This window comes from Cucurbita pepo, chromosome LG18 (assembly GCF_002806865.2).
Source record: "Cucurbita pepo subsp. pepo cultivar mu-cu-16 chromosome LG18, ASM280686v2, whole genome shotgun sequence".
Classification (NCBI taxonomy): domain Eukaryota; kingdom Viridiplantae; phylum Streptophyta; class Magnoliopsida; order Cucurbitales; family Cucurbitaceae; genus Cucurbita; species Cucurbita pepo.
In genome coordinates, this window is record NC_036655.1 from 2,606,917 (window position 1) to 2,627,209 (window position 20,293).

Sequence of the window (20,293 nt, forward strand, 5' to 3'; positions counted from 1 at the left end):
TCCTTATTTATTAAGGCATTTGAAACATCTTCAAAATCAATATTAGTGATTCCATGTAATAGGGTCGTTACTAAAAACTTGTAGGATTCCGGCAAAGAATTTAATAACAATAACGCCTTGTCTTCGTCATCAATCTTAACATCAAGATTGAGCAAATTAAATCAGTGATGATTTTGTTAAAATCATCCAAATGCTAAGTCATTGAGATACCTTTCTTGTAGTCAAAATGGAAGAGTTTCTTCTTCAAATAGAGTTTATTTTCCGCACTTTTTTGCATATATTTCGCCTCAAGCTTGTCTCAGAGTTCTTTCGCCATGGTTACCTTCATAAATGGATATTTCTGATCCTTGCCAAGACAGGATCGAATAATTCCACAAGCTTGCCGATTTAATTTCGTCCAAATAACTAAATCACATCTAATCCAAATAACTAAATCAAATCTAAACTTATGTTTGTTAAATAATAATTTACGAAAATTTAAAAAATACTCAGTTGTTTTAAGATATTTTATAAGATTTGGTCAACATAAAATTTTGAAAAAATTTACGCAACCTAACTCAAAATGCTAACTCAACCCTTATAATTCGTATTGGATTGGTTCGAGTCGGTTCAATATATATGTAAGTTATCTTAAAATATTTTATAAGATTTGTTTTGGTTTGGGTTAATCGGAAATTTTGTCCAATGAAACCAAAATTCGAAAAGAATATATTTGATTTTTAAAAAATTAACTCAAAATGCTCACTCAACCCCTATAACCCTTAAATTAGAGTTGGGTTGGTTCGGGTGGTCAGGTTTAATGTACGTCATTACCAATATTATATATATATATATATTCATTTTAAGAAAGGAAAAAAAAAAAAATATATATATAAACAAAATAAACAAAAAATAACATTTTAAAAATACAAACTAAAACAAAAACGATAGCGGGGGACGACTCATAAAGATTTACGAAGGGTTTAAATGTAGAAGGTTCAAAAACCCTAGTTATTAACGCCCCTCGTCAAAACTTTATCAGCAGCCTTCGGAATTCAAAAACAAGCTCCTGTTCTTCGCTATCTCGGCTGAATTCTTCGAACGACTCAGTATGTTTCTTGAATCCTCTAGTTCTTCTTCTTATTTTGCTTCATTTCATTGCTTTTTTCTCTCTTTTTAGTCTCCAAATTTAAGTTTCATGTAGTTTTCCACTGCTATTGGTTTTCTCGTATCTGATTTTCTGTTGTTGTTAAATTATCCATTATCTTTATCATCACTTTCTCATTCTTTGGCACTGAGTTTCTTGCTTCAATTTTGTGCAATTCGCTTTGTTTGTGGTTGTTATGTGCATTTCATCGTTTTCATTTCTTGAGTTTTGAAACTCTGAACCTGCGTATGTGCAGAAGGAAGTAACAAATTCGCTTTGAATCAGATGAAGTGAGCTATTTCTGCTAAGTACCAATTCTTCATTGGAATTTGTTACTCGGTATTCATTATTCCTCCCTTTTAGAGCTTTGAAGCACTTCGCTTCTCTTTTTGAGTTTGTTATGGCGTATACATTGACCGTCCAGAATTATATGGTAACACTTAATGGTATCCATGAATGTTTCAAGCAAGAGTATGTTAGTACTGGTAGTGGCCAATGCTTGATGGAAAAAGAAAAACCATTTTCTGTACACTTGAGTTGTTTGTGCAAGTCTAGTTGCAGTAGTTCATATAGCTATCATTGGAGTGCAACTCCTGGTTTAGGAAGAAAACAACGGGTTTTGCGTTGTAAAGGAGTGCAGAGTAGTGTTTGCATTGATAGAGTTGATGATGCATACAAAGATGAATTAACTTTGAATGGTCATGAGACAGAGGTTGGGAGAAATTTTGTTGAGAAAGTGACTAAAAAGAGGCTTAGTTCTCATAATGGTTCATCGGTGTATATGGATGGGCCCTTTATTGGAAATGATGAAGAAACTAACAATATGATTCTACAAAAATTCTGCACCATGGGGAAGTTGATGGAATCATCTAGGTTAGTCGATATTATGGCTTGTCGAAACCAGATTCCAGACTTCCATTGTTGTGTAAAATTGATTCGTGGGCTTGTGAAGATTGATGGAATGGATAAAGCTGTACAAGTCCTGAAAATCATGGTGATGTCTGGTGGCGTTCCAGATGTTATTACGTACAACATGGTGATCGGTGGTTTATGCAAGAAAGGACATTTGGAATCTGCCCTCGAGCTCTTGGATGACATGAGTTTGAGTGGCTGCCCCCCAGATGTGGTTACATATAATGCAGTAATCCGCCACATGTTTGACAATGGATGTTTCGATCAGGCTGTTGAATTTTGGAAGGAACAGGTCAGGAAAGGAACTCCTCCTTATTTAATTACTTACACAATCCTCATTGAACTAGTCTGCAAGCACCTTGGAACGGTTCGTGCTATTGAAGTATTGGAAGAAATGGCCAATGTGGGCTGTTATCCTGATATTGTCACATACAATTCCTTGATCAACGTAACCTGCAAACAGGGAAAATATGAAGATGTAACTTTAGTTATAGATAACCTTCTTTTCCATGGAATGGTACCCGATGATGTGACTTACAACACCCTTCTCCATTCACTTTCGAGGCGTGGGAGTTGGGATGAAGTTTATGAACTCTTAACAATCATGAATAACAATTTGCAGCCTCCAACAGTCGTCACTTACAACGTCTTGATCAATGGTCTGTGTAAAAATGGACGTTTAGATTGTGCCATCAACTTCCTCAATCAAATGTTTACCTACAATCGTCTGCCTGACATTATAACGTACAACACTCTACTTGATGCCCTTAGCAAGGAGGATATGGTAGATGAGGCTTTTCAATTGCTTCATCTTTTAATTGGCACAAACTGTTCTCCTAGTTTAATTTCCTACAATACTGTGCTGAATGGATTATCGAAAAAGGGCTACGTCGATGAAGCAACGAGTTTATACAACCAAATGATACAAAATGGGATCCTGCCAGATGACACCACCCAACGTTCTCTAATTTGCGGATTTTGTCGATCGAACAAATTTGAAGAAGCTGTGGAGATAGTGAAAGGATTTCTTAAGGAAGGATACAGAGTCAATAGTCGTTCTTACAGATATCTGGTTCATGAACTGTGCATAAATAAGAAGGTGGATCTTGCAATACAAGTTCTGGAAATGATGTTATCAAGTCGATGTAAACCGAGCGAGAGAATCTATTCGACTATAATTAACAGCATAGCGTCTGCTGGTTTAAAGGAACAGGCCGACGAGTTACGTCAGAAGTTGATAGAATGGAAGGTTTTAGGCAAGGAAGCAGTTTAAAACCAAGCTTCTTTTTTTTGTTTTTTTGGAAAGTTCATACCTCATGTGATGCTCTACATGAGATTTAGGCGCAGTGGTTCCTCCTGGGAAGTTGTACAGTCTGGTTTAAGTTGTTAGCAAGGTGAATCCATGAATATTTGCTTCCTCCTTCCATGGAAGATGCCCGTTTTCTACTTCTAAAAAAGCTTGTTTCCAAGTTACTTGCATTGATTGAACTGAATTTTCTATGATCAGAAAGTCTTTTGGTGCTTGCAGCAGGCTTAACATCATCTGTAAGTAAGTCTCGACCTTCTTCACTAGAAGAAATGCAGTTATATTGATTTTGATATCTATGATAACCTTGATCTTACTTGAATCGAATTTGTTCTATAGGTTATACAACTCCGTCGGAATGTTCTAAGATAATGCCATTTCTATCAAGAACGAAGACAGGTAGTTTCGTGCCTCTTAGTACACAAATGATCTCGACAAGAAAATGATATATGGATGACCTGAAACTTTTGTACTCGAATGAAATTTGAACTTTTTTTTCGAACATATTTTTGTAACATTTTGTTTGTGTCATCGACCTTTTTCTTCGCACACATTTTCTGGCATTTTCTGGAGGCCGTGTGTGAGAGGGGGAGTTTAGAGAGAACATTGATTAAGAGAGGAGAAAGAAACAATATAATTCGATCAATCAAACTCAATATCCAATCTAATATGAACTTAGTTTTGGTTCAAGTAAATTAAAATATTTTGAGTTGAGTTGGTTTATACGAATTTTTTATTTTTATTTTTTTTATATTTTCTTAAAAGATACGAGTATTTTATTTTCCAACAAATTTTAAAAATAATTTTAACTATTCGTAAGGTAATTTTTAATATTTGTTCAAAATTGAGTCGTAAATCCTAGTGAAATATTTGAAAATAAAGAAATAAATGTTTTTACACTTCACATTTTATATTTAATAAAAAATTGAATAAACTCGATTAATCGAACCAACCCGACTAAAAAAATTTAATCATGCCAAAGGATTAGAGGGCGCAAGAATAGAGTTCTTTTTAGGTCCGAGAGTCAAGTTCTTCCATTTGCAAATTCTTCCACTTGCTTAGACAATTTAAATCTAAAAGTTTTGTTATTCAACAAGGTTATTCAATCAAATTTTTCGTAATTACATAACACATCTGGATTGAAAAAATTTACAACCCAAACCGTTGAATTTGGTCTTAAAAAAAATGTCCAAATCCGATTCAACTCAATCCACGAACACCCCTAATATCCAAAAGAAATTGGAAAGGTTAGAAGATCATATTTTGATATACCGAATCCCGCCACGTCTGCACGGGCGGAACAGATGAACAAAAGATAATGATATTAGGGCCCAAAAAATTATCATCCAACTAATATCTCTCTAAGAACGTAAATAGAAGCTGCATGAGCTAACTCACTGAGCTCAACAGAAACAAAATCAGCATCATTTTCCTTTTCAAAGTAATACACAAGAGATGCCCAAAAGCTAACACTTTTTGTAGTCAACATCACAGTTCTTGCTCTCTCATAAACTTAGCCCTTTATAAACCTCAAGCATTGGAAATATCTTGTTCAAACGCTTGGATGATTCCTCACAAATAACTCCCATTCTGTACAGAGAGTTAGCCAACTCCATAGCCTCCGCTCGCCACCCAGCATACGCGATCCCCTCGATCAACAACACGTAACTAGTTTCATTCGGTTGGCAACCCTTTTCCACCATTGTTGTTAGCAGCTCAATGCCTTCAAAAACCCTGTGTGCTTTACACAATCCTAGAAGAACAATGTTGAAACTTATCACTGTTGGTTGGAAGCTAGTAGCTTCCATGTCTACCAACAATCCTATAGCCTCATCCACCAACCCGTCCCGACACAAACACGAGATCAGTGAATTGTACGTTATCTCGTCGGCGTCGATCCCTTTTCCTATCATCTCTGATATCATCTCCAGAGCCTTGATCTTGTTCCCACAGCTCCAAAGTGCACTGAACATTGTGTTGTAGGAGCTCACATTTGGAGGGCAACCCACTTCATCAAGCTTTTCGAAGATGTCTAAAGCAAGATCAGCACTACCAAATTTACAGAGAGTAGCTAAGATTGAATTGTAGTTTACAATATCAGGCAAGCAACCATCAGAGACCATTTTATGCAAATACTCAATGGCTAAATCTAATCTGCCTTCTTTGCAGAAGGCAGATATCAAAGGATCATAGCTATATGCATCCGGGGTTAAGCCTTTCTCCTTCATTACCTTTAACACATTCACGGCTTCCTCGACTCGACCTTCACGACACAACGAACTAATCAAAATGCTATGAGTAACGACGTTTGGCTCACACCCACTTGAAACCATGTCTTTCATAAGCCTCTCCCCATCTCCCCACCTGCTTTTGTTAAGTAAAGAACGCAGCAGAATGTTGTATGATATCACATCTGGATTACACCCTCTAGCTAATAAATCTCTAACGAATTCCACAGCTTGATCCTCCATTCCTTCCTTACAAATACCCCTAATGATGGCATTGTACGTGTACCGATCGGGACGGAGTCCCCTCGATAGAAGCTCATCTAACAGCTTAAGAGCTTCCCTGATTCTACCGTCAAGAATGGTTGCTTCTATAAGAATTGTGTAAGTAATCACAGATGGCTCACACCCATCCTTCAAAAGCTCATCAAGAACTTCATAAGCAAGCTCAAGCTTCCCTCTACTACACAAACTCCCTATCAATATATTGTAAGTAACAACATCAGGGGAAAATCCCCTCCTGCGCATTCTATCGAACACCTCGTTTGCAGATTCAATTTGGTTAGCTTTACTAAACCCACTAATCATAGCATTGTAAGAATAAACATCAGGGTCACCATAAGTTTCCAAAATCTCCATAACCCTCATAGCTTTCTTTAAATTCCTCGAATTAAAGAACCCTTTAATGAGCTTCGTACAAAGAACAACATCAGGTTTAAAGCCTTTACTCACCACGCTTTCAAGAAAATACAGCGACTCGTTATGCTTCCCAGCTCTGCAGGATCTGTTGAGGAGTTTCATCAAATGGGTCTCTCTGTTATCGAGAATCGGGTCATGGGGTTCCCTGGTTTCTGCAGAAGATGCGCCATTCCTTAGATGGGTTTTGTTTGGAAATCTGCGAGTGAAGGAGCTGGAATGTGATTGAGGAATTGTGGGATTCGACAATGGGTTGATGAAATGGAGGCTCTGTGAGAGCAATTCAGATGAAAACATGCTCGTTAATGGCGTTTGCTACGCAATTTGGTGTTCATGGAAATGGAGCATTGTTCTTCGTTTGAAAAAGATTATGAAAAGGGATACTTGTTCTTCAGCGCGAACAGAAATGAGCTACAAAATATTGAAATCACGCTCAACCGGATTTTAGGGCTAATGCCATTGGATAAGGAATCCATCAGATATGTTCTCATCTCATCCAAATCCGTGCGTGTTTTTTATTTTATCGTTTTTAATGAGATTTTTATGAAACTAAATAAATATTTGAGATAAAAAAGATACTTTTTATATATATTTTTTTTCGATTTAAATTTTCAATTCTCCCTACCTAAAAAGTTATATACGGTTAAATCTTTCCTCCAAAACGGGACCCGAAGTTTGAACACACGTTACCGACTGTAGGCAACGTGGTCCGAAGTTGGCTTGACTCACTCAGTGCTGAAGGTGAGTGCTGCGTGTCACGGTCCTACCTTTTTTACTGTGCGGCGTCGTGATCTTGACACGCTTACGACTAGCTTTATGGGGAATTAAGCTCCATATATATATATATATATATATATATTTTTCGCCCCGGCTTTGTGGCTTTGTCGGACCCTAGGCGAGGTTTGTCTTCGCCAATCGAACATCGGTTGTGCGGAATCCAAGCTTGTTCAACCACACACGCTACCTGCGCGTGGATGTTCAAGCGTCTACGACATATCTGACTTGCCACTACACTAGGCCAAGTAATTCGGCTCGACCTTGGCTCTGCTCGGGCCAGGGTCTCTCAATGCAACGTCGCATCTCATCTTGCCATCTTGATCCCCATCGACAGGGTGCATACTGTTAAATCCTTTCTTCAAAACGGGACCCGAGGTTTGAACTCACGTTGCCCGACCGTAAGCAACGTGGTCTGAAGTTAGCTTGACGCACTCAATGCTGTGCAATCGCAAAATCTGCTGCTAAGAAAGGGCCATTATGACGGTATCAAAGCCAAGTTACACTTTTTTGGTCGGGAACAAAATAGAAAAATAGAAAAGAAAATACCGAGCAACGTTGAGAAAATAAATAAATAATAGCAACAAACATAAAATAAAATATTGTTAGCGTCCCATTTTTCGAAATTTCAAATCACGGATCATTACGTACAGACTCTAAATTAAAAACGGACTCCACGAGAATTTTATGAATCATTTAAAACTTTTTGTAACAATTTACAGAACATATGTGAAGTTTAGAAAAGTCGGTCATAAAAAGAAATACATACGACAACTCAACCCTAATACATATCCTACAGCTTTGTAGCTCGTTACACTTCCGTCTCGACCACACAATTTACATATCCTACAGCTCTGTAGCTCGTTAGACTTCCGTCTCGACCACACAATTTCAATCTCTTGATGAAAAATATAATAGTATCATGCGTATAAAAATATTCGGTAAGCAACCTACTTGTAGGCTCTATGTAGCTCTTACGTCTAAATTAGATTTGAGGATGCATTTCGACATTTATCTCAATTCATAATTAAACAACTTTTAGGTATTACAACTCAATCAAGCGTATCTCGAGGCTTTAACATCACTCCATCCCGTCATCAAATCCTATTCCGCTCTTTCATTTTGTTGGATTTATTCAAACTCGTCCTTCTTAACTTCTTGAAACTTGAAAGACCAACAACTTTGGTCAGCGATTGCGCCAATGCCATTTAGTGTGCGGTCGGGGCGGCTCGTCTCTTCAGCATTCGACTTCTTCCTTTTATTTTCAGTTGCTCGATTTTTGTTTAGTTTTCGATCGTATCGTAGCACCGCTATCATCTACATCTAGATCTACGTGCAACGATCTTTGTAGTACTGTTGCATAGATCATTGTAAATCTTCTCTCAATCTCAATTTCAGTTTGGGTTTTCAATTTTCAATTTTGATTCATCGCAATTGCTCGAAGTTTGAACACGTGAATCGCGTTGAAGTTGCTTGTTTTCGGATTGGACCGATTCAATTGTTTGGTTGGTTTGGTCAAGTTCCGTTTAATCTTAGTTCAATTAGACTCGTTTAGTTCAACTATTTTTGTTGACAAGCTCTCACGAGTAGAAGTTCACAACTTATTCAGACTTAAGATTAAGTCACATAGGATGCTTATGATTTAAATATCATTTTCGTTCCCGAACATTTAAATTTGTTTTACTTTTATCCTTACATTTTTAAAAAAATATTAAAATATATAATTTTGGTCTTTTACTTTGGCTCGTTATATATCGTCGTCAATCTCACGATTTTAAATAAATGTGTGAGGTTTTCACACCCTTGGGGGCCAACGTCCTTGCTCGCACAACGCTCGGTGTCTAGCTATGATACCATTTGTAACAACTCAAGCCCACCGCTAGCAGATATTGTCTGTTTTGGCTGGTTACTTATCTCCGTCAACCTCACACTTTTAAAATACTTTCTTAGGCGACACATTTAGAAGGAATGTTTTGTTTCTCTCTCCCACCTATTTTGTCTTCTTACATTCTCTTTCTTGTTTTCCTTATTAAAGTTTTGAAAGCATCAGTTCTAAAATTGGTATGTTTTTAATTTTACCGGGCTCTTGTAACTTAGTTAGGTAGAGCACTTATTTAGTAAGTGGGAGGTCTTGAGTTCAACTCTTAATAAGAGCATTGTTTTTGTAATTAATTTTTTTTTTGTTTATTTGTCGTTCAACGCTCGATACATCTTCTTCTTCAAGTGGCTCTTGTAGCTCAGTTGGTTAGAGTACCCGTTTAGTAAGCGGGAGGTCTTGAGTTCAACTCTCAACAAGAGCATTGTTTTTGTTTATAAATCTAACAAATGGATTATTTACCCTTTAGTAAGATTTTTTTATTTATTATTTATTTATTTATTTGTCGTTCAAAGTTCGATACATTGTCTTCTTCAAGTAGCTCTTGTAGCTCAGTTGGTTAGAGCACCGGTTTAGTAAGTGGGAGGTCTTGAGTTCAACTCTCAACAAAAGCAATGGTTTATATCTAATAACATCAATTTGATTTAGTAATTATTATTATTATTATTATTTATTTATTTTTGTTTCAATATTCGATAAATCCTCTTCTTCAAGTGGCTCTTGTAGCTCAGTTGGTTAGAGCACTTGTTTCGTAAGCGAGAGGTCTTGAGTTCAACTCTTAATGAGAGCATAAGTCATATCTTCTTAAATATAATTTTATGTCATTACGATCTCCCAACTAAGTTGCATAACACTAATGTAATATAGTGAATCGAGTACAAAACTATTTTCGAGCTCTTGGACGTTATAGACCTATCGATTATAAATTCCCATACAAAACTAATTCATTAAACTCTTTAATTAATCAATTTGTATTCATTAACTTATAGTTGCACTCTTATGTACTGTATTACAAGTTAGGTTCATTGATATAATCATTACAAGCAACTCAATCTTACAAGTTAGGTTCATTGATATAATCATTACAAGCAACTCAATCTTACAAGTTAGGTTCATTGATATAATCATTACAAGCAACTCAATCCTCTACGAGGTGTAGATTATTGATTCTCTGAACAATTTTATGATCCAATTCTTTGTACAATGTAAACCATAGTTTTCAAGGCATCAATTTGGCGATTCTAAAATTTGTATGTTTTTAATTTAATGTAGCTCTTGTAGCTTAGTTGGTTAGAGCACTTGTTTAGTAAGTGATAGGTATTGAGCCCAACTCTCAACCAAAACATTATTTTTTTTTTTATAAAACAAAAAATTATATATATATATATAAATGACAGAGATTCAGACATAAAAACATAAATAATAAAGTTATCGTGTATCATACATACCTGAAGTTACTTCGTTAATTTATTAAATTGAATTATTTTTTAAAACTTTAAAGATTATAAAATAAACTTTAAAATCAGTAATCAAGATAGAATTTACTCCGATAATATTGAATTAAGCTATGCTTTATTTGATTTCGGTTTACCTGATAAAAATAAAAATTAGCATTTTGCTTATTTTTTTTCGTCTGTATAAAGAATTTTCTTTAGTTTGTATTTTATGATCCAATTCTATGTAAATGTAAATCATATCCGTCTTTTACATTCTTTTCTCCGTTTTTCATATTAAAGTTTTCATGGTATCATTGTTCTAAGATACGGTTGTTTGGATGTTTCTTCCTTTCCGAATTTTAAGTAGCTCTTGTAGCTCAGTTGGTTAGAGCACCCGTTTAGTAAGCGGGAGGTTTTGAGTTCAACTCTCAACAAGAGCATACCTTATTTGTTTTTTTACCTTTTATAAAAAGTACATTATAATATTATTTAATTTTTCTCCTAATATAAATAGGTCTCTTAGGTACGTATTTCATAATACAATTTTACATATAATGTAAATGGTAGTCGTTTTTTCTTTCATAGTGTTAGCATGGTATCATAAACTTAAGACATAGAGTGTTCGAGTATTTGGTTGTTTTCAATTACAATACATCATCTTTTTAATGTGAGCTGTTAAAGCACTTGTTTCGTAAGTGAGAGGTCTTGAGTTCAACTCTCGAGCATTATTGCATTAAAAAGTTTAAGAAATAGATTATTTACAATTTATAAAAAGTATAACATTAATTATTTTTCTCCTTAGGTATCGAGTATTTGTGCTTTCAACATTCAATACATCCTCCTTTTCAAGTGGCTCTTGTAGCTTAGTTGGTTAGAGCACTTGTTTCGTAAGTGAGAGGTCTTGAGTTCAATTCTCAACAAGAGCATAACTTAAATACTAGAACACCGAGTACCAAAACAAAAATAAACTTTAAGGGTTTAATAATATTACTGTTTCTAAAAAAATAAACTTGAAATAGTTTCATAATAATAATTTCATTAGCTTAGGAAGAATATAAGTTATCATGATATCAGAACCTTAGTCGGGTTGCTGGGTCTCCAACTTAACCAACTTAAAATTTTATGGTCCAATTCTATGTACAATGTAATTGTAGCAGTCTTCTGCATTCTCTTTCCCGTTTTTCTTATTAAAGTTTTCATGGTATCAGAGTCCTAAAATATAGTTGTTTGGATGTTTCTTTACTTGGCGATTGTAGAATTGGTATTTTTTTAAATTTCAAGTAGCTCTTGTAGCTCAGTTGGTAAGAGCACCCGTTTAGCATTGTTTCTTTCATAAATTTAATGTAAATCATAGTTGTTTTTCCTTTTTGAGTTGGTTAGAGCACTTGCCTGGTAAGCAAGAGGGAAGTTTAAGAAATAGAATATTCACAATATCTAAAGTATTATAATGTGTAATTAATGGTGTCCTTCTTTCAAGTGGTTCTTGTAGCTTAGTTGGTTAGAGCACTTGTTTTGTAAACAATAGACTTTGCACTTTGCTGTGATATACGTGCTATATTGTATGATAGACTTAGTAAACAATAGACTTAGATAGAATTATTTTGGTTTCTAAAACTATGCCGCCAAGAAGACGTGGAAGAGGTAGACGAAAAAGAGGATGACCCCCATTAGAGGTAGGGGGAGAGGTGAGGCTGAAGAGAGCTCACCTCAAGAAGGGCAAAAAATTAGGACGAAAGCAACTGCGCCGCCACCAGTTGCACCACTACCGCCAATGGAACCACCTCCACAAGCTGCACCACCTCTGGTGACACCAACGACTGGAATAGATCCTACCACATAACTAATGTGGAATCATCCAGGCGATGATGCAAACCATGGTGGCCACGCAACAAGCCAACCGTTCGCACCTTGACAGAGGAGTGAATTGGCTACGGGATTTCAAGTAGTACGACCCACGTCCATTCATCGGTTCTAGAGAAAATCTCACAGAAGCTCAAATGTGAATCGCAACTTGGAAACCCCCTTTGAATTATTGAGATGTTCAAACGACCATAAGGTATCATGCACATCCTATATGTTACAAAAAGGCGCAGAAGTTTGGTGGTCAGATAATAAGAGTAATTAGACGTGGGACAAGTTTAAGAAGGCTTTTTTGAAACAATATTACCCAAAGGCAACCCGCATCAAGAAACAACAAGAGTTCAACCATTTGACTCAGGGTGGACGCTCAATAGATCGATACCACCAAGAGTTTATAATGTTGAAAAGGTTCATGCCGTAATTGGTAAATACTGAAGAAAAGATGACGAAAAAATTTGTGTTGAGCTTAGACCCGGAGGTCCGCCGCATGGTGGAGGCATTCGACCTACGAGGAGGCATTAAGAACAACTAGAGTCCTAGAAAAGCCTCAGGAAAAGAAAAGTCAGGAACCAACGATCACTGTGGGATTGAAACGCCCATATGAACCAAGGCAGATAAATTATCGACCGCCGGCCTAGAGACCCTGCTATAATGATAGAGGTCCTACTCAGCCCGTGGACAGAAACCCCAAGGATATGGAAAGAGGGCAAGAATGTGAGAAGCCTTTATGTCGCAAGTGTGGAAAAGAACACTAGGGCAGGGTTTATATGGTGCGGTCGTGCAGGTCACACAGCCAGATACTGCACTGGAAAGGATACAGAGAACCCAAGGGGACCACCTAGAGGCCCAGGCAGTGGTGAACGCACCATATAAACCCTCTCTCAAACTACCGTGTACACATCAACCAGTAAGGACGTGGGAACATCTGACACCGTGGTGACATGTACACTTTCTATATAGGGTTATTATGTATTGATATTGTTTGACTCTGACTCTATGCATTTCTTTATTTCTATGCTTTTTGTCAGTCAAGTTGGGTTCACAATAGAACCCTTATTGCATGTATTGTCTATTAGCATCCTAGTAGGGGTAGACCTAGTTGCCGGAAATACGGTAAAGGATAGACAAGTAATAGTGGCTGAATGGACCATAAACGTAGACCTGAAAATAGTAAATATGACGGATTTCAATGTCATATTAAGAATGGACTGGCTAGCAAAAAAAAACTATGTCAATATAGATTGCCATAAGAAAGAAGTAGCATTCGCGCCACCGAACGGATCTAACTTTAAATTTAAAGGAACTTGCACGGGAGTCACCCCAAAGATAATATTGATGATGAAAATCAAACGCCTAGTACAACAAGGAGGGTGGGCTATACGAGCCTGTGTAGTAAACATTAAAGGAAAAAAGAAAACAATGGATACGGTACCGATAGTAAATGAATTCTCGGACGTCTTCCGGGAGGACCTACCAAGAATTCCTCTTTCATGAGAGGTTGACTTCGGGATAGAACTCGAACCAAGAACTGGACTCATCTCTAAAGCACCGTACCGCATGGCTCCAGCAGAATTCAAAAAAACTAAAACTAAAACTACAACTACAAGACCTACTAGACAAGTTTCATTCGACCTAGTATATTCTCTTGGGGTGCACCAGTGTTGTTTGTTGAAAGGAAAGACGACTAGATGCGTCTATGCTTCGACTATAGGGAACTAAACAAGAGAACAATAAATAACAAATATCCACTCCCACGCATCAAGGACCTATTCGACCAACTCTGAGAGGTGACGATATTTTCCAAAATAGATCTTCAATCAGGCTATCACCAGATTAAAATTAAGGACAAAGATGTACAAAAAAACTGCCTTTCGAACCAAATATGGCCACTACGAGTTTGTAGTGATGTCATTTAGCCTCACCAACGCCCTAACGGTGTTCATGGAATTAATGAATCGACTATTCAAGAAGTGCCTAAACACGTTTGTGATCGTGTTCATAGATGACATCCTAATATACTCGAAAACAAATCAAGAATACCAAGAACACCTCCGAACAGTCCTAACTATCTTAAGAGAAAACAAATTGTAAGCCAAATTCTCCAAATGTGAATTTTGGCTACAACAAGTTTTGTTCTTAGGACACATAGTGGGATACAGAATCAACCCAATAGAAAGTATGAAACAGATTACCTTGATGATCAAGATCAAGAGTAAAGAAAACTTGTTTCTAAACTCATGATTCAAATCAGTCCACATGAGGTTTGATCAATACCGACTCTGGCCTGCAAGTTCTAAACACAAGAATTTCCAAAGAAAATCTTAGTTTTCAACAAATGTAAAAAAATAGAAATTCTATTTTTTTTTTAAAAGTCAAAATGTGAGGTCTCTCGTCAAAGAAAAGAGGCTTTATATAGCCTTTACCACCTTAACCTATGTGACACATAACTCCAAAATTAAATTGGCTAGTAAATGAGAAATATCGATAATCTCCATATTAAAATGACTAGTTAATGGTAGAATATTAACTTATGTGAGTTACAATATAATCTTAACTTCTATATTAAAAACTAGCTTAAATAAGACAAACAAATATTTAAATTATAATTAAATAGTGCAATGAATGAAATGTGCTTATTAGTCATCCTTGTACTAGTTCCATAAATTCGGCTGAGTTCATTAAATGCAACTTAAAGTGCATTTAATGCATCTATTTCTTCAACTTTGCACAACATATAAGGGAGGTCTCCAACATCTTCTAGAATTTCCTTTGATGAGCTCACCATAACTGAAATATAAGTGTACAAGGTTTGTTATAGCTTCTTGGCTCTCATCCTTGTAATTGAACCTTGAAGTATGGAAATTCCTTCGTTGTGCTTCATATCATAGTGTCTAAAGATGGAATTTTAAATGGGAATGCCCAACTGCGGTCATCGAGGTACGAATTTTCTTGGGGTTAGCAGGCTACTATCGAAGATTCGTCTAAGACTTCGCTAGAATAGACTCGCCTCTTACACACTTGACAAAAAAGGATGTAGTTTTTATATGGGACGACGCATGTGAGGCTAGTTTCCCGAACTTAAAACAAATAATAGTGTTTGCTCTAGTACTCATGGTCCCATAAAGCTCAGCAGGATACGTGATATACAACGATGCATCCAAAAAGAAACTAGGTTGTGTATTGATGCAACATTGTAAAGTTGTTGCGTATGTATAATGCCAATTGAAAGAATACGACAAAAACTATCCAACACACGAAGGTGGTTAAAATTGGTAAAAATTTGCGTAGTGTTCACATTAAAAATTTGGTTGGTTTTCCTTATTTTAATATCCAAAAAGGAACTAAAAGTGGTTTACTTTGATAATATTGGATTAGGTTAGAGTTTATTTGATTTGGGTTTATTGGGTAACGATAAATTAATATTATACTTATTTTTCTTGTTCGTATAAAGATGTCTCTTTGGTTTGTATTTTTGGATCCAATTTTATGTATAATGTAAACCGTAGCAGTCTTTGGCATTCTCTTCTCCGTTTTCCTTATTAAAGTTCTCATGGTAGAGTCCTCAGATATGGTTGCTTAGGTGTTACTCGTTTGGCGATTCAAGAATTGGCATGTTTTTAGTTTGAAGTATCTCTCGTAGTGTAGTTGATTAGAGCACTTGTTTAGTAAGTAGGAGTTTTTGAGTTCAACTCTCAAAGTGTAAATATGTCTCTACAATATTATTATTTGTTGTTTCAATGTTCGATACATCTTTTTTCTCAAGTGGCTCTTGTAGCTCAGTTGGTTAGAGCACTTGTTTCGTAAGCGAGAGGTCTTGAGTTCAACTCTCAACAAGAGCATTGCGTTACAATCTAAAGTATTAAAATTAATTATTTTTCTTATAGTATAAATAGGTCTCTTAGGTATCGAGTATTTGTTTATTTGTGGTTTCAGCAATACGTCCTCCTTTTCAAGTGGCTCTTGTAGCTCAGTTGGGTAACGTACATTTTCAGCCTCCTCTATATAGGAGATGTGTACCTATGATATTGCAAATCAGTGCTAGAATTTGTTAAGTTGAATGGCCCAATGACCTCTATGGGTCACGTCCTCGTATGTATAGATATAACCTTTTGTAGCTCAGTTGGGTAACGTACATTTTCAGCCTCCTCTATATAGGAGATGTGTACCTATGATATTGCAAATCAGTGCTAGAATTTGTTAAGTTGAATGGCCCAATGACCTCTATGGGTCACGTCCTCGTATGTATAGATATAACCTTTTGTAGCTCAGTTGGGTAACGTACATTTTCAGCCTCCTCTATATAGGAGATGTGTACCTATGATATTGCAAATCAGTGCTAGAATTTGTTAAGTTGAATGGCCCAATGACCTCTATGGGTCACGTCCTCGTATGTATAGATATAACCTTCTACGTTTAACACGCCCCTCAATCGCAGTGGCTTTGTCATGATTATCGGCGAGCTTGATCCTTGGAAGATATGAGCCGCACATCAAGTTGACGAGTATTCATGAACGAAGTGATAATCAATCTCAACATGCTTTGCCCGTTGTCACACCACTGGTTAGGCGCTTGGACCTTCGAAATCTCGAGCTCATGCAAAAGAGGACTTGGATCTAGATTAATTTGGCAGTGGCATTAGCAACCGTCATCAAGATTCTCAGCCCAATTAGCATCAGAGAAGGCACTAATCCATATCAATAGTGTCATGGATAACGGAGAATCTGTTTGAACGCTGCCCAATGTACAAAAGTCGGGGAGGACATGAATTGGCAGACTCTATTGATACAAAAGGAGATATCAGGACCACTCTATTGATACAAAAGGAGATATCAGGACCATGTCAGAGACAAATATTGGAGAGCACCACCATCCAATAAAAACTTCGGCACACTTTTGAAGGTGAGCATATTGGTTCCAGAAAATAAATCTTGAATGTATTTAAGCTGTGTCAGAACAAGCCCTCAATCTCATTAAAATTGAAGTATGACATACCTCAATCTCAAGAAAATAACTAAAAGTGTCAAGATCCTTGACGACAAAATCATCTCGAAACTATATAAGAAATTTCTCAGTAGCCATAGAAGATGAGCTGATGATAATAATGTCATCAACATAGATGCGGAAATACATCCGGATGCCCACCTTATTAAAAATGAAAAGAGAGACATCAGCCTTTGAAGGTGTAAAACCTAGTTGTAATAGTTTGGAGCTAAGGCGAGAAAACCAAAAAACCAAGCACGCGGAGCTTGTTTGTAGCCATAAAGTGACTTAAGCTTGCAGAGATAACCAGGATGTTGAGAATCCACAAATCGAGGGGATTGCTCTATATAAACATCTTCATTAAGAAGGCCATGAGAAGCATTCTGAATATCAATCTACCAAATAGCCCAACCATGAGAAACAATAAGAGATAAAAAGAGTCGAATGTTAGTGGGCTTAACAACCGAACTGAAGGTATCATCATAATCAATGCCATACTACTGTTTAAACCCTTTATCAACTAGGCGTGTTTTGTAGCAATCAATAGAGCCATCTGACTGTTGCTTGAGTTTGAAAAATCCATTGCAATCAATAACGTTAAGACCAGCACGAGGAGGAACTAAGTGTCATGTCTTATTTTTTAGAAGTGCTTGAAATTCATCATTCTCATTCATTGCTTGACACTAGAGGGGATGCTCCATATCAATAATATATGTGTAGATTCAGAGGCAGAAGACCGAACCACAGAATATGTTACGGTTTCATTTGTACGCACTTTGGGTTGCTTAATATTGTGCTTCAATCGAGTACCATACGGATGAGCAGTAAGTGCAGGATTTGTTGAAATAAAAGATCAATCTGATACTAATTTGTTAAAATAACACTCACAATACTGTGAAGGAGATGTTGAGAGGGGAGAGACAAGAAGACTACTAATTTGTTAAAATAACACTCACAATACTCTGAAGGAGATGTTGAGAGGGGAGAGACAAGAAGACAAGGAATTCTAAAAAACTCTTTTTCTATTACACTGTACTTAAATGAGACAACTCTACTTGCTCTACGTGCTCTCTCACTCTTCTTGCTCTGTTTTTTACAATGGAAAACAAACTAATTTATAGGTTTTCTAAAGGCTAAAATTGGCTATCCCATGTAACATCATTTTCTAATCGACTTTTCTTAAATCAGCTACGTTCGTGAAATAGTTAATGGCCTTTCAATTTTAGTTTGGGTCTTTTCTTTCAACGACTAAGTTTCAAATCTCCCTAACATTAACATAAAAAAAAAAAAAAAAAAAAAAAAAACTACACTTTTCATTTAAGTTTATTCCAACAAAACTCTCCCGTAAACTTAAAGGCGATATTCATTGATTCCACTTGTGCCGTTTTCGTTTTTTCGAGCTCATTCGTGGTTTCTTCAATTTTCTCTCCTTGTCCTCGAGCGGCAAACTGAACTTGTCCTTTTCTGATGAGACTTCATTTGGAGCTTCCCGAGAACAACCCATTTGAGACACCAACTTCTCATTTCTCTTGTTCTCTACCACGCTCGACTCAGACGTCATAGCTTCGTTCAGTTTACTCAATTTCATTCGCAAGTCCACAAAGACATTTTCAACTTCCATTTTTGCTTCCTCCATTTCGGCTTTATCACTAGTGGGTATCTCAATCGTGTGTCGTAAATTCACTGCCTCCTGTTGGACTCGATTCAGGTTCACATTGAGTGAGTCTCTCTGTTGAGTCAGCATCTCTATATCATTCTCCTCCCTCACTAGCTCGTCTACTAGAGCATCAATCTCCATTAACAAGCCATTTTCTTTCTCCACAGCTTCTTCAACTTTCTTCAAAAGTTTAGAGATCACCTTCCCATTCTCTTCATTCTCTTGTTTGAGATAAGAGAAACTCTCACTCATCTCAGAACTTCCTACTCTAACCTTTCAACCTTCATTTCTAACTCTTTCTTTTCTTCTTCCATTTTCTCTTCCATTCTCTTCCTCTTTCTTCTTTCTTCCTCAAATTTCCTTTTCGGCCATTGGAGCTCTCTCTCTTAGAGCTCGGGCTCTCTGTTATCCGGTGGTTCATCTTTCTTCGATTTTCTCATCTCCGCTATTAGGATTTCGCCACATCCGCTGCACATCACTTCATTTCCAATAGTTTTCACCGCCTCACGATTATCGCCATCGTCATTCGCGCCGCCGTGTCCTTTTGTGTTCAGCTCTTCATTTTGGGCCATCAAGAGAATGCCTCTGCTTGTTCGTCATCCAAGGCAAGGTTGATCGTTTCTTCCACCTTTTCCTCTACTCGACAATCTCTTGCATAATGATCCATTCTGCCACAATTGTAACATTTGTCGAGTTACAATTATTTGCATAGTGGCCATAATTTTGACATTTGTAACACTTGATGTTGGAATTATATCCTTGACTGCATCTTTGATTGCGTCCTCTTCCACGCAAATTTTCCTGGCTCGACTATCTCTTCTCCTTATAATTTTCTTCATTTCTACTGTCTTGACCACCTCGACCATTCTCGCGACTTTCTCGACCTCTACCTTGAATATTTGGAGTGTAGAGTACATTTTCATCCTTTATTGATGCTTTGGTTTGAAGTGCTTGATCGAGTGTCTCCTCCTTCTTCTTCTTAGTTGTTCATGTGCCTCGAGAGAATCGGTGAGCTCGTCGACCGTAAACTTCGCTAGGTCCTTTGACTCTTCTATCGTACATACAACATTCTTGAAGTTGTCGGATAACGAGCTCAACATCTTCTCCACAACACGCGTCTCGAGTAATATTTCTCCTTTTCAATTTAGTTGATTTGCCATGCTCTGTACGCACGTAATGTAGTCAAATAAATTTTCTGACTCCTTCATCTTCATGCTCTCCAACTCGCCACGCAGAGTTTGGAGACGCACTTGCTTGACTCGGTCGGTTCCTTTGAACATCTTTTCTAAAGTGTCCCACGCTTCTTTTGAAGTAGTTGCCCTGGCAATCTTCTCAAAGCCCGACTCGTTAACAGCCCGGAACAGCATGTATAATGCTGCCTTATCCATTGATCGCAATTCTTTTAGCGCCTTGTTTTGCGCCGCCGTATAACCCGTGGTATCCTT

At 37.0% G+C, this 20,293-nt stretch overlaps 2 protein-coding genes and 6 non-coding genes across 9 annotated transcripts; 7 read left to right on the forward strand and 1 right to left on the reverse strand.

Moving 5' to 3' along the window:
• Window positions 1-936: 936 nt before the first annotated feature.
• Window positions 937-3,895, forward strand: LOC111780720 (pentatricopeptide repeat-containing protein At1g08610). Of its 2 annotated transcripts, none has more exons than XM_023661200.1 (3): window positions 937-1,088; window positions 1,383-3,587; window positions 3,684-3,895. In XM_023661200.1, exon 2 carries the CDS (start codon window positions 1,527-1,529, stop codon window positions 3,309-3,311), a length of 1,785 nt encoding a protein of 594 aa, XP_023516968.1. In that variant the 5' UTR covers window positions 937-1,088; window positions 1,383-1,526; the 3' UTR covers window positions 3,312-3,587; window positions 3,684-3,895. The 2 variants fall into 2 exon arrangements, with proteins under 2 accessions (XP_023516968.1, XP_023516969.1); XM_023661201.1 differs by having other exon boundaries at window positions 1,383-3,583.
• Window positions 3,896-4,590: 695 nt separating this feature from the next.
• LOC111779546 (pentatricopeptide repeat-containing protein At3g04760, chloroplastic) lies at window positions 4,591-6,753 on the reverse strand. Its single transcript, XM_023659607.1, has one exon. It carries the CDS (start codon window positions 6,560-6,562, stop codon window positions 4,850-4,852), a length of 1,713 nt encoding a protein of 570 aa, XP_023515375.1. The 5' UTR covers window positions 6,563-6,753; the 3' UTR covers window positions 4,591-4,849.
• A 2,512-nt stretch (window positions 6,754-9,265) lies between these two features.
• On the forward strand, window positions 9,266-9,339 carry TRNAT-AGU. Its single transcript has one exon. It is a non-coding gene; the product is annotated as a tRNA-Thr (tRNA).
• Window positions 9,340-9,455: 116 nt separating this feature from the next.
• Window positions 9,456-9,529, forward strand: TRNAT-AGU. The gene has a single exon. It is a non-coding gene; the product is annotated as a tRNA-Thr (tRNA).
• Window positions 9,530-9,631: 102 nt separating this feature from the next.
• TRNAT-CGU lies at window positions 9,632-9,705 on the forward strand. Its single transcript has one exon. It is a non-coding gene; the product is annotated as a tRNA-Thr (tRNA).
• Window positions 9,706-10,717: 1,012 nt separating this feature from the next.
• On the forward strand, window positions 10,718-10,791 carry TRNAT-AGU. Its single transcript has one exon. It is a non-coding gene; the product is annotated as a tRNA-Thr (tRNA).
• A 412-nt stretch (window positions 10,792-11,203) lies between these two features.
• On the forward strand, window positions 11,204-11,277 carry TRNAT-CGU. The gene has a single exon. It is a non-coding gene; the product is annotated as a tRNA-Thr (tRNA).
• Window positions 11,278-15,976: 4,699 nt separating this feature from the next.
• Window positions 15,977-16,050, forward strand: TRNAT-CGU. Its single transcript has one exon. It is a non-coding gene; the product is annotated as a tRNA-Thr (tRNA).
• Window positions 16,051-20,293: the final 4,243 nt, after the last annotated feature.